This window comes from Dermacentor silvarum, chromosome 8 (assembly GCF_013339745.2).
Source record: "Dermacentor silvarum isolate Dsil-2018 chromosome 8, BIME_Dsil_1.4, whole genome shotgun sequence".
In the NCBI taxonomy this organism is placed as follows: Eukaryota; Metazoa; Arthropoda; class Arachnida; order Ixodida; family Ixodidae; genus Dermacentor; species Dermacentor silvarum.
The window spans coordinates 119,632,071-119,644,230 of NC_051161.1; the positions used below are offsets into that span (position 1 = coordinate 119,632,071).

Consider the following 12,160-nt stretch of genomic DNA (forward strand, 5'->3'; position numbering starts at 1 on the left):
TTTTTTCTGAAGGGAGGGAGGGGGAGGGGGGGGGGGGTCGCTTTCGGATTCTAGCAGCGCGTGTTGCCGGCGCAAGATACTTGTGTCTTTTTATTTGTATTTGTGTGTCTTTTTTTTCTTTTTTTCATTATTGACGAGCAAACGGGGCATGCTCGTCAAGAAATGAAATAACCAGACTAACGCGCCTCAATTAGTCCTTGTTTGCGACAGCATCGCCGGCAACCTTTACCGTCCACGCTAACACCAACCAGAATGTTTTCGCTACAATAATCAATCCCGGGAAGTGATTAGGAACCCGGAAGCCTAAGAGAGATGTCGAAATGCGCAGGTTCTCTCTCTCTTTTTCTTTCTTTCTTTCTTTCTATCTTTCTTTCTTTTTTTCTTTCTTTCTTTTTTCTATTTTCTATGCCGCACTACGGAACTGTCAGGGCACTGTTTTGCCTGTGACTATACGCCGCTACACCTGCCACTTCTGTGTGCAGGCTCGTTAGACGCACCGCCATAAGGTGTCGTACGGTGTCAAACAGAGCTGTGCAATGACATGCAGCTTTCCATACAGGTGCGCAGGTGCTCAGTAATTTACCCTATGCCTTCTGCCCTAGCTATATACTATTATTCGCCTGAGATCGCTTTCACATTAAACTGCAAATTGCCTTGGAGTACAAGTAGAAGTACAAGTACAAGCGTAAATAGACAACCAGGAGCCATCAGAAAGAAAGTGATAGAACCAGAGATAGTGAATTGGAAGCAGAGAATGGAAACAAAAATGACCAAGGAGATTTACAAGATCGAGAAGAAAGAAATTAGAAGGGAGAATCTGTACGATAACACGAAGTGAAGTGCCTCGCTATTTGAGGCATACCGGAGCAAGTTTTCGCAACTAGATGAGGCATAGGTATGCTGCAGCAGAAATCTGGAGGCCACTCAGAACATCTTAATGGAATGCGATGGGATTCACCCAGTGAGAACCGTGAGTAACGTGCACCTTCCAGAAGCGCTTGGATTTAAAGTGGACGGAAGCATCAACCGGGTAGCAGTCGAGATAACCAAGAGACATTTAGAGCATTGATCGAAGAAAAGCAGGGAGGAGATTGATACGACCGGATCAGTTACACGCATAGGTAGCGGTACAAGATAGTTAGAGAAGTTTGTGTGTGTGTGTGTGTGTGTGTGTGTGTGTGTGTGTGTGTGTGTGTGTGTGTGTGTGTGTGTGTGTGTGTGTGTGTGTGTGTGTGTGCGTGCGTGCGTGCGTACGTGCGTGCGTGTGCGTGCGTGTGCGTGCGTGTGCGTACTCGTGTTTCCACTCTTTATCCACTCACACAAAGCGTTGCTGTATGTAGATTCAACTCCTGGATCTGATGTATTTTTCTAAACATTGAATCAACTCGACTCGGATTTCTAAAGCTTGCATCCATTAGTAAGAACACGCATCTAGAAGCCGTTATAGCTATTCTGAATCGTTGAGCGTGCTCGCCGTATAGGCCCGTAAAGTTCTTACAAATAAAAAGTCTCGTTAATGGCGGGCCATAGTCCTTACACGGTTGCTCTCAGCTATGGCTGACGTCTTCGGGCATCCATACTCACGAGAACGTATCGACGCGATCCGACGAACTGTCCCCCACGAGTCGACCGTGGCGGCGGGAGGCGTCGAAGCTCGATTCAAAACGGCCCGCGCGCTCGCTCGCCCACGGCCCGGTCCAGGTGGCGCGGCGGTTGGAGTTCGCGCTCGAGGCGGCGCTCCGTGTGCCAACGCGAGGGGCGCGCTTGCGGTGTCGGCAGCGGGGCAAGTCGTGTGCGCGGGGAACGCGCGGGTCCGCCCGGCGGGCGCGAGTCCCTCCTATGGCCGGCAGCCGGTGGGCGGCTCGCCGCCGGCCGGACCCCGAACTCGGACGCGGGGGAGGCGGCGCGGCGGCGGCCGCCGCCGTCCAACAGCACCAACAGCAGCAGCAGCAGCAGCACCAACGGCAACAGCGGCCGCAGCAGCAGAACCCGATCGGCGCAGCCGCCGCTGAGCAGCACGCTCAGCAGCAGCAGTCGTCATCGTCGTCGTCGTGCAAGCCGCAGTCGCTGGTGCCGGGCCGCCTGCAGTCCCGGCCGCACGGACGCAGCGATGCACGCCGTCGCCGTCACCAGATTATGGTGCACAACTTCCTCGAGAGGCCTCGAGGATGGAGGGCCGCCCTCTACCACATCGCCGTGTGAGTGTGCGAGAGCCCCGCGTGTGTGTGAAGCGCGCGCGCGTGCGCTCGAACCCCCACGCCCCTCTTTCCAGTTCTTTGGCACCGGACCAGGGCTCGAAAAAAGCCGCGTCCGCTGCCCCGCACGCAGAGCGAGAATGAGGCCCGCGAGCCTATTAGGGGCGGTACGGGGTTTGCCCCCGAGATGTTCTTTCGATCATCTTTTTTGCGCGGTCATTTCGTTCTTTCCGTCGCCGCTGTGCTGGCCACGCCGCTGGGGGCAATCTCCTTTCCTGGGCACCGCTCATCAACGTCACTGTCCAACGCCCTATCCCTGCGGACCGGCACGCGTCGTGCGTACGATATGAGCGTTACGTGTAAATGCCACGCGTTGCCGACCGGCCCGCAGAGCAATGTCGTAACGCCCGAGCGTGCTTTCGGTCCGTGCACGGATGAATTTATGTGCGCGTATCCCGACGCTTATGGGCGCTGGACACTGCGGCCTGCACGCTGCTGTGTTGGCGGTCGGCCGCGCGTGGAATTCGTTCGGCAGCGATTCTCGATGGGACCTTCGCATATGCGAACGTGTCGAGGACGCGTTCTCGAGGAGAATTTCGGGGATAGTTGGCGTGGTAAGGGGTCTGTGCAGTTCCGAACGTCAGGGCCGACCGCCCCGCGCCGTGCGTGGCTGAAGGGGAAATGTCAAAAGGTTGGCCGCGGTCTGGGCCGGAAAAGAAAAAGCGGCGTTCCAAACAATGATTCGGTTCCTGGCGAGCATTCAAGTGGATCGCGTCGTTCCCGAGAGACGTGCGTTCTGGATAGAGCATAGAGGACGGATTGAGCCACGTTTGTCCTTATCCCAGAGTGCTCGTGTTCGAGAGGTAAATGTCATCCGCCTCTTTCTTTATGTAATGCTCAGGATAGAGCTATGGGCGCAAGTTAATGAAGATCGAGGCTGTTTATTAGTGAGCGGTTCTCCGTGTCGCTGGGTACGTGCGCATGTGCATTAGTTACAATGTCAGAATTCACGGGAAACTTTAGCTGAGGGTATAACAATGAAAAAAAAAAAACCAAGCAACTCATCCTGTGCTGCGCCCTATAGTTAAGTGTTTATTTACATTATTAAACGTTACATATTGTTTGCCGTGTTGAATTGCATTTTCTCAAGGCTGCAGTTTAATTCAATACCGCTTCATTCGTTCTATTCGGGTGATGATGTGTTAGGACACATTTGTCAGCGTTTACTCTCATCGCAATTTGTCTTTCAATCGCCTCGAAACTTTTCATGCATGAAGTCAGCCTTAGGTGTTCGTTGATTTCGTCTAATGAGCCTAGTCTTCTGAAGGCTGTCCATATACAAAAAATGAAAGAGGAACGAGATGAGAATGAATATCACTTTTTTTTACATTTATTTATTGTTAGAAAAACTTTTGCGCTTTACGAGGCACCCTTGCCACCGCGTGGGCGCATGGCCCCACGAAATGAACGTGGCGGTTATTTGTCCCGCGGACATCGTCCGCTTACTCCGCTAATCCGGGCGTGGCTTTGGGGGGGTCACGCGATGACCTAACAGGGACGAAGAGAGACGTTATACTGTCATTTTTTTATTCATTCTTATTTATTTTTTTCTCTTCCGCTCTGCGCCGGCAAACGTGTTCCCTCATTTCTCTTGCCTCCCGAGTATTGATTAATGCATCGTCATTTTTTATCCCTGACCACCTCGACGTTCCGCGTTGCTCTTTTAGTGCGTGGTTCGAGAGAACATGACTGACGTGGTTGGCTGCTGGCCTTCCGGAGTGGGGGCCGTTGTGGTGTGGAAAAGTTGTGTGTGTCTAACAGCATGGCGCGTGTCGCAGTGACAGTATATTATTTTTTATGTGCAACGCCACTTACATCATATGTCGTGTAGTTCCTTGTAGAGACCTTTTTTAAAATGGTGTAAAATAACACCTACCGGTATATGGTGAACACGCACGCACTTACCCTGGTTATTCGGACCCTGAAGAACAAAGCCGTTTGTGCCATAGCTTGGTTTATGACGACCAGGCTCCAACATTGTGAACAAGCGATGTCCTAAACATGGCGTTTATGACGTGGTTCCGGCCTCTGCAATCACTTCCGGATTATGGAGCCGGCCAAAGCATAGCGTTCGAGGTTCGTTTCCGTTACTCGGACGGAACCGTCAGTGGGGCGTGGATTTCGACTCCATCTATTTGTCCGGCATGCGTCATTACTAATTGCTCGCCACTGACCCGTTTCTATCGCTAGTTATATTTTAGAGATCACAACTGCCCGGGGCTTCTTCTTCTGACAAAAAATCCTAGCGTACAAACTCCTTTGTGCACACGCGCCTTGCCTCCCGGGCTCCCGTTATTATTCCTTTTTTTTTCTTGAAAGGAACGCTCATACCGTGGAGACGATAGAAAGATACATCAGTCAATACAGTAACTAGTGGTTGTAGACATTACGCGCTGCTAACGAACGATGGACTACGTCTGGGCATGCGACGCGCAGTTCATTATCTTCACAATAATCTCGACGAGCAGGCTTCCCCATTTGCATCTTACATTCATCGAACTGCGTCTATACTGCCCTCTTTTTGAGACCGCTATTGAACCGGCTGCGTATAGTGGACGGCGCAATCGGCGCTTAGATATCACGCTCGACAGCCGGGACTTCGGTTCCTCTTTCACTCCCTCTTGTCTTTCAACTTGCTGTAGTGGAGATAACTCACATGACCCGCATTTGTTATAGCTATAGTATGGGGAAGCGGCTTTGCTTATGAATGGGGAAGCAAGCAGCGGGCAAACTCGTCTGGGTAACGGATGAATGATTTAAGCCGCGATACTATTTATAGCGTTTCATTCGGCGCGTATTGCGTTTCGCTTACTTTTTTTTTCTTCCTCGCCAAATTTCTGCTGACCGCCAGAAGAAACTGAAAGCGAGCAGTGAAGCGCTCCCTGGTGCGTGCTGGCGAAACAATAAAGGTGGTGAAAGAAGGAGTACAAAGGAAGGAAGAAAGCGCATTTGAGGAAGGGAAAAGCCAAATCAATCAAAGCTAACTAAACAAGCCAGGAAGAACGGAAAGCTACTGCTACTATATGGACTCGGGAAAGTGGTCACGGTCTGTAGGCGTGCGGCCCCGTAAAGGCATCGATTTCTTAGCCCGTCGCAAGCACTCGCTTAACCCACAGACACGCTCTGCTTTGTGAAGTGAAACACCGTGACTGAAACGTGGAGAACCTCCTCGAAAGTGGTGCTTCTTTTTCGCGATCGAGCAAAATGCGATGCTCGCCGTGCTTGCTTTTAGTCTGATACGACGACACTCGAGTATGCACGAGATCAAATATTTATTCAGCTTCGTATTACGTGTACTGTTATATCTTGCAGACAACTTTGCCTTTGAAAGCATCTGTAGCTATGTACGATGTGTAGAAGGAGAAGAGGAAAAAAGAAAGGGAGTAGGCAGAGATGTTAACCACAAAAGCGTATGGTGGGCTACCCTGCGCTGAGAGATGGAAAGCGGGGAACAGAAAGATGCGAAAGATGAGAGAGATAGAAACAGGCGGTGAATTCGCGCACGCGCACAGGCCAGTTCCCATCAAGAAACACAAAAGTGCCTTCACAGCCTTGTGCGCCGACGAGCGATGGGGGCGGTGTTTGAGTAGCGCCTGCACGGATAGCGCGGCCCATCGTCGAGTCGTCGCAATGCGTCGGACAGTTTGTATTTGTGATTGAAATTGAGGACAACGACACCATATGTGCTCAACGCTCTCTTCGTTGCCGCAAATATTGCACGCAGCACTGTCGGTCATTGCAATTAGTCTAGTGTAAGCCTCCGTGAAGGCCGCTCCCAACGTCAGCCGACACAAAAGTGATGCCTCACGTCGACGAAGTCCGGGTGCAGGCCGGAGCTGCATCGAAGGATTTCGTTCGTGTACGGTGCGGTGCACCTGAGTGTGCTAATTTCGGTTGTGCTGCAAACACCCCGCAGCGTATAGGAAGGTATTTGAAGGCAACGCATAAATACAGTATACTCCAGCGCAACAGCTAGGACATGTAAAAAAATAATTACAAGAAAGTAAACCAATGCAAGCGCCAAATACATGATTAACAATTATCGCAGAGATGGCCGCGCAAAGCAGCAGTATCAGTGCCCTTTTGCTTTGCTTCCTAATGTCTTCGCCTTCTGGCAACGACGTGATCTTATGTCTTGTAAGGTGTGCAGTTAAGCACGGGACGCGCGTATAAGACGTCCGACAAGGACTAACTTAGGTTCGCGTATCCTTGTGTTGATGAGGCTTGTCCTTTTCTGTATATATGCGCTCGCTTACTCTCGTCCAGTCTCTAACTTGGCAGTTTACAAGAAAGCAACCTTACCAGCTTCATCCAACATCCCCTAGAACATACTGACCATAGCCTCTATGCACGTCTCCGTATGTACGTGGTCTCAATTCTCGCTTTCCTTTCTTTATTTTCTTCTTTCTCTTTCTTCTTGTATTTTCTTTCTCTCTCTTTCTTTTTGTATTTCTTTCTCACTTCATTCATTTCCTTCTTTCTTTTTATTTCCATCGTTTAACGCCCTTCCTCCTGCGTTGGGTTGCAAACCAGGCGTGTGTCTGGTCGACCTCCCTAAACCTTCCATGATCTCACTCTCTCTCTCTTTTTCCCTATCCAATGCATAACAAAAAAGGACCCGGTTTTGGCTCCGCATCCTCCGGTCCGATAGCGACCGTCCTTTCTCGTGGCTGCATACTGCAGTGATAAGGAGAGCCGGCGCGAAGCTTTTATATATATACGTATACTCATCTCCGTCCCACCACGCCGAAACCCTTTTCTTCCTACTGCGCTTCTTTCTGCGCACCCCGGGGAGTCTCCTTATTGGTGTCGGAAACGTCCAGCCCATTCGCTAATAACGGTTGATAGCAGCAGAAAGCGTCGACCTGTGAGCGCTGCTACAATTCGGCATACCACCGATCCTTTTTTTGAATCGTGTATCGGGAATTATTCGAAATGGTAGTGAACGAATTCAGCGCATTTCCTAGCTCGTAACCGCTACTCCCAGTAAAATGCTCGCTATATATTGCTGTACGCTTAGCAGATTCCTGCGAACACGTGTGATTCAGGAGTCGCCCTATTGTTCGTAGTGGTATTATTTTCGTGCCATTTCTTTCTCATCAGCAGTGTCTTATTGACCCTTCAGCACTGTGAGCTGCATTGCGGTCTATAGCGTCAAAACGAAGCAGCCCAGTGAGCCAACCAGTATTTCCGGCAGACAAAGCACCAATCTAGTGAGACATCCGCAACTGCACTATTAAAAATTTCCAAATAAGCGGCATTTCTCCGCTTCCCTCTTGAAATACGGGACTGCAAAGGATGGTATCCTGGCATCTGTGAACCCCGTATCTGCTGCGAAAAGACTGCGGGTTCCGTTTTATTCATTCACTAACTCGCGCCCTTTTTGTGGAGTCACGCCTATGTATACCTCGCTCTCCCAGGGGCCGAGTTTTTCTTTATTGTCAAAAACTGCAACTCTCGGACACCGCTTTATGAATCTCCCGGCAGTCATGCTTCTTTCGCCTGTTTCAACCTCTGCCTCGTCTCCCCCCCCCCCCCCTTTTTTTTTCTTCTTTTTTTAAATGCACATTTTAAAAATATGTTGGCGCTTCTAAGTGGCGCCGGCCGCTCCTTTTCATATAGAATAATAATAATAATAATAATAATAATAATAATAATAATAATAATAATAATAATAATAATAATAATAATAATAATAATAATAATAGAACTTTTAAAAAACCTAAGCTCATTTTGCACGTCTTGTGGGACCTGTGTAACATAATCCTCATTTCCCCGTCTCATTTTTCGCGCTTTTTGCTGAATTCACTCGGTGTTTTTTTTTTTTTTTTTTGACGGGCGCTAGTCGTCGCAACTCCATATGAGCAAAACACATATATGACCTCTCGCGTTTATACCTTTGCATGATTTAATGGAAACGCGAAGCTTCAGTATTAAAAAAATAAAAAATAAAGCGACAACTTTGCTCTACGGTGACCTTTCTGTCAGTCCCTGCCTGTTTATTCATCCATTATTACTATGTATTTCTTCCCTGCCTGTTTTCCTCTTCTAAGCTTTCGTTGCTACCTGGCTGCGTCCGCGGTCAGAGTTAAATCGTACCGCGCAACTGACCCCGCGACCTTTTGCCAGTAATCACTCACTGAAACATGTCGCAAATTCGTCTATAGCTGCCCTTAGCAGTGCTCGCAGTAATTCCTCCTCCCAAACACATCGGTGCCTTTTTTCGCGACGCAGGAATGGAATGACGGGCATCATACGCTCCCTGGCCTTCGTCTACTCTAAACCCGGCAGCGTGCACCTTAATACGTTTCCCCCGAAGCGCTGACCTCTCCGTGATTCGATTGTCTCAGGTGCGAGCGCCGTTCGCCCGTGCGTCCGTAATTGCATCGCGATAACCAGATACCTCCATTGTCCGTTTTCGCTCGTCGCCGACTGATTGAGTTTCGCACGTTAAGACGATTTCTTTTCGCGTTCCCCCTCCTTTCGCACCACATCTGTAATTGCAGCGAGCGCAAGCGTATTCCCGGTTTTTTTTTTATCGCTAGCGTTTCTCGCCTTTCGCATCGGTAATCGTTGAATGTATCTGTGTCGGTTTCCAGAGTCACGACGTAATTCAATAATCCGCGTTGGCCAGACATGTCAGTGACCAAGCTGAGGAACATACGTTGAAAGATTGGTACGTTAGCGAGCGGAACAGGGTATTCAATGGCATCGCGCGGAGCACGTTTTGTTTTAGAAGCGCGGAATGAGATGAATTCGAATTCCAGGACGCAATCATTACAGCGGAAAGAAACATATCGGCACGACTGCGTTTGCAATCGCTGATTATCCAGGCGGTAGTAAGAACGTTATACAGAACGCGGGGCCGTTCGCACAGCGAAGAATGATGGAGAACATGCTATAAGCGAACATTGATTACAACCACGGCTGTGTGCAGTATGCTGTGATTACAAGTCACGTCTTCCCTAATTCGCCGAAACTAACACATTTCGAGAACGCGTAGTTTTTTTATTCGTTAAAAAAGTAGGCGAAGTCAACTAGGAGCTTGCGCTATGCTGAATCCTGGCCGGCGCTTGTCGTGCCCGTGAAACTCCACGCTTTAGGAAACGCTCGTGGCTAAGGTCCAGAGTTCGCTTCCATCACCAGAGCTCACACGCGTGCCGTGCCCACACGAAGGGAGGCTGACCAGCCGCTCTTCAATCAGCTGTAGGTCGTGCGACCGATGTCATTGTTTTTCCTTTTTTTTTTATTTGCAAAGGCTGTACGTGCTTCACGTTTCTTCACGCTCCCCTTCGCAATTCTATTGGCGACCTGTGCTGTGCGAACTATACCTGTCGTCATACCCAAATTATTTTCGATTGGCCGCCGTGAGCTCACAAGACGTGTAAGCATAGTTATCTCTCTTTCGACTAGCAACGTGAACAGCACTCCCGTGTGGAAGCCGAAACGTCTAACCCATCTGACGCCTAACTAATCTCCCCCCCTTCCGATTCTTACATGAATTTACTCCGCCGACCGAGACGAAATGTCGTCCGGTTATCGTTTTCGTACAAAGCGTTTGAAGTATCCTGCAAACAGTGTAGTTATTATTTTTTTTTCTCGAGCGCACAATTGCAGTCTTTTTACGCTCTGTAATTCCGACGACCAGAAGCGTTTCGCGGAATGTGAAATCTACAAATTAAGAAATAGATTGCATATTTCAAAGTTTCCAAAAATGATCTGCAGGTGCAAGTTAATGCGGATTCGTTGATGGAATTGGAACGAGATCACTCGTATCGATTGCAAGTGAAGATGGCGGACCACCTGCGTGTCTGAAGCAACGATCGACTGGGAGGATTGAGATCATCAGAGAGCCCACGAGAAGGCACGCAATTACGTGTACAAAAGGACAGCGAGGATTAAAGCCGAGAGGGAATGGATCCCAAAGCATCTTAAGGAACAGTAACAAGATATCTCCGTGGATAAACTTAAGCGCCATGAGCTCTAGATAGAGAAACGTAAATCATAAGAGGAAATGGAAATGGACGTATCTATGGAGGACGCGTTCCATGGAATCATGTGAAAATGGGAAACAATAGCTAATAAATATAAAGCTCAGACTATCCCTGCTCATAATGCTTGGGGAAAGAAGTACGACGCGCTTAATAACAAGGGCGAAATGATCGAAAGAAAAAAAAATCCACCTTACAAGCTGAGAGCGGCTGATTGATCAACTCGCGCAACGTTCAGAACACGCGAACGTCTGCACCCCCTTGTTCAGCACACGCCGAGCTCCCGTAATTGAAAAATGCGACGATCGATACCTCAACATCGGCTCGCGAAGAGCGGCTCAGAACTTCCGCATCCAAACGCGGGATGTTTCTGAGCTCGTCTCAAGGGGGAGTGTTTTTATGCGAGAGTTGCCCGAATCAAGTGACACGTACAGCATGACGTTGCGTAACCTTTTACAGCCGAACACTGCCGAGCAATCTCCCCACGATGGTCTTCAATACACCGCGGTTACGCAATGGGCTTCAAGCAGACGTCTTGCGTGGACCATCTTACATGTGCATATGTATTGGCGTTGACACAGGTGTGCCACATATTGCGATGTATCCTGGAAATATGGAAGCGAATTCCTTCACCGTTCGTTGCCCATGTTACTGGCGCTCTTTCTCTTTTTTAAGCAAAGCACAAAGCAAGTCGGTCGATTATTTCGTAAGCAGGAGACAAGGAAGGCTTCTTTTTTTTTAATGTGACTTGTTTCTGTCATCCTTTTTTAGTGCAATACGCAATGAACTGTATTTCTACTTCGTTATCAATGCTATATGCATTTGTGTCGCCATTCTGGTTGTAGCACGGTCGCAGTCGTTTCTGTCAAAATATAGTCTACCTCAAGATAAATGGAGAGGACTGTGAGGCTTGCAGTCGACATAATACAGTCGCCATGCAACAGTTTCATTGAGGAATGAAATCATTCAAACGAACTTTGCCGCAGGCGCTACTGAGAATGTTCAAGCTAGTTCGTAGAGAGGATTCCCATAAATTTGCATAAACAAAATGCTAAAGCGCTTGCGAAATTCGTGAAGGCAACAACCTGTGTTCACGTGACTGCCAGCACAGAAGCTCTGGCACTTCGCTGTAGCGGAGTGAGGCTCGCTACAAATACAATTGTTTTAAAAATGAAATGTCTGGCTTTCTGCATTTGTTTGTCCGTACTTTTATTGTCTTGCGAAGCCGCAGGCGTCGCTGATGATTACAGCCTTGGACGTTCTGCCGCATTTATATGATGGTTAAGCAACTTCGCAATAAAAGAAGCTGAAGTTCGCGAAGTTGAGGAAGGGATGTGAAAAACTGAGCATTTATATTTGCTCCGATAAGTCGCTAAGCGTGCGAATATTACGACATCATCTTTTCCGATCCGCCGCTGTTTATGCGGTTCGAACAGAAGCAAGCTATTTCAATTAATGGCGTTTCAATATTAAAATGCGTAAGGTCGAGCCTTCTTTGCGTAACTGCAACAGACAGTCACCGCTCTTGGGGCGATTGATCTTGCGGTTACCTCACATTGGCGCAGCAGTTATGAATGTTGCTTGCAAGGACGCTTTGCGAGCAAAATAAATAGTATAAATCAAGAAAGCCACTTCTTTACTGCATATTTCATGTCAGCCGTCCTCCGATGCGAGAACTTATAAGCAACGACCTTGGATTGCCAAACGTGCGAGTACGCATACTTGTGCTCCCTGATCGATAACTTTTGTTGCTTTTGTTTCGCGCAATGTGGCGTCGATGTGGAGAGCGTTGTGGTTGCTCTCAAATCGTTACGTAACTTTTCATTTATTGCCGCATCTTGATTTGCCTTCTCTCGAAAAACACTGTTTTACATCTCGTCGTTTAATAGCCAGCAAAAATATATTGCACCTCGT

General features: G+C 48.6%; 1 protein-coding gene across 1 annotated transcript in view; it reads left to right on the plus strand.

Annotated features, from left to right (window-relative positions):
* The first annotated feature begins 1,784 nt into the window (after nt 1-1,784).
* LOC119461642 (potassium voltage-gated channel subfamily KQT member 1-like) overlaps nt 1,785-12,160 on the plus strand; it is a 283,324-nt gene continuing 272,948 nt past the window's right edge. Inside the window, exon 1 of the mRNA XM_037723006.2 lies at nt 1,785-2,198. Within this exon, the coding sequence (XP_037578934.1) occupies nt 1,840-2,198 (359 nt within the window). The 5' untranslated portion in view covers nt 1,785-1,839. The remainder of the gene's footprint in view (nt 2,199-12,160) is intronic.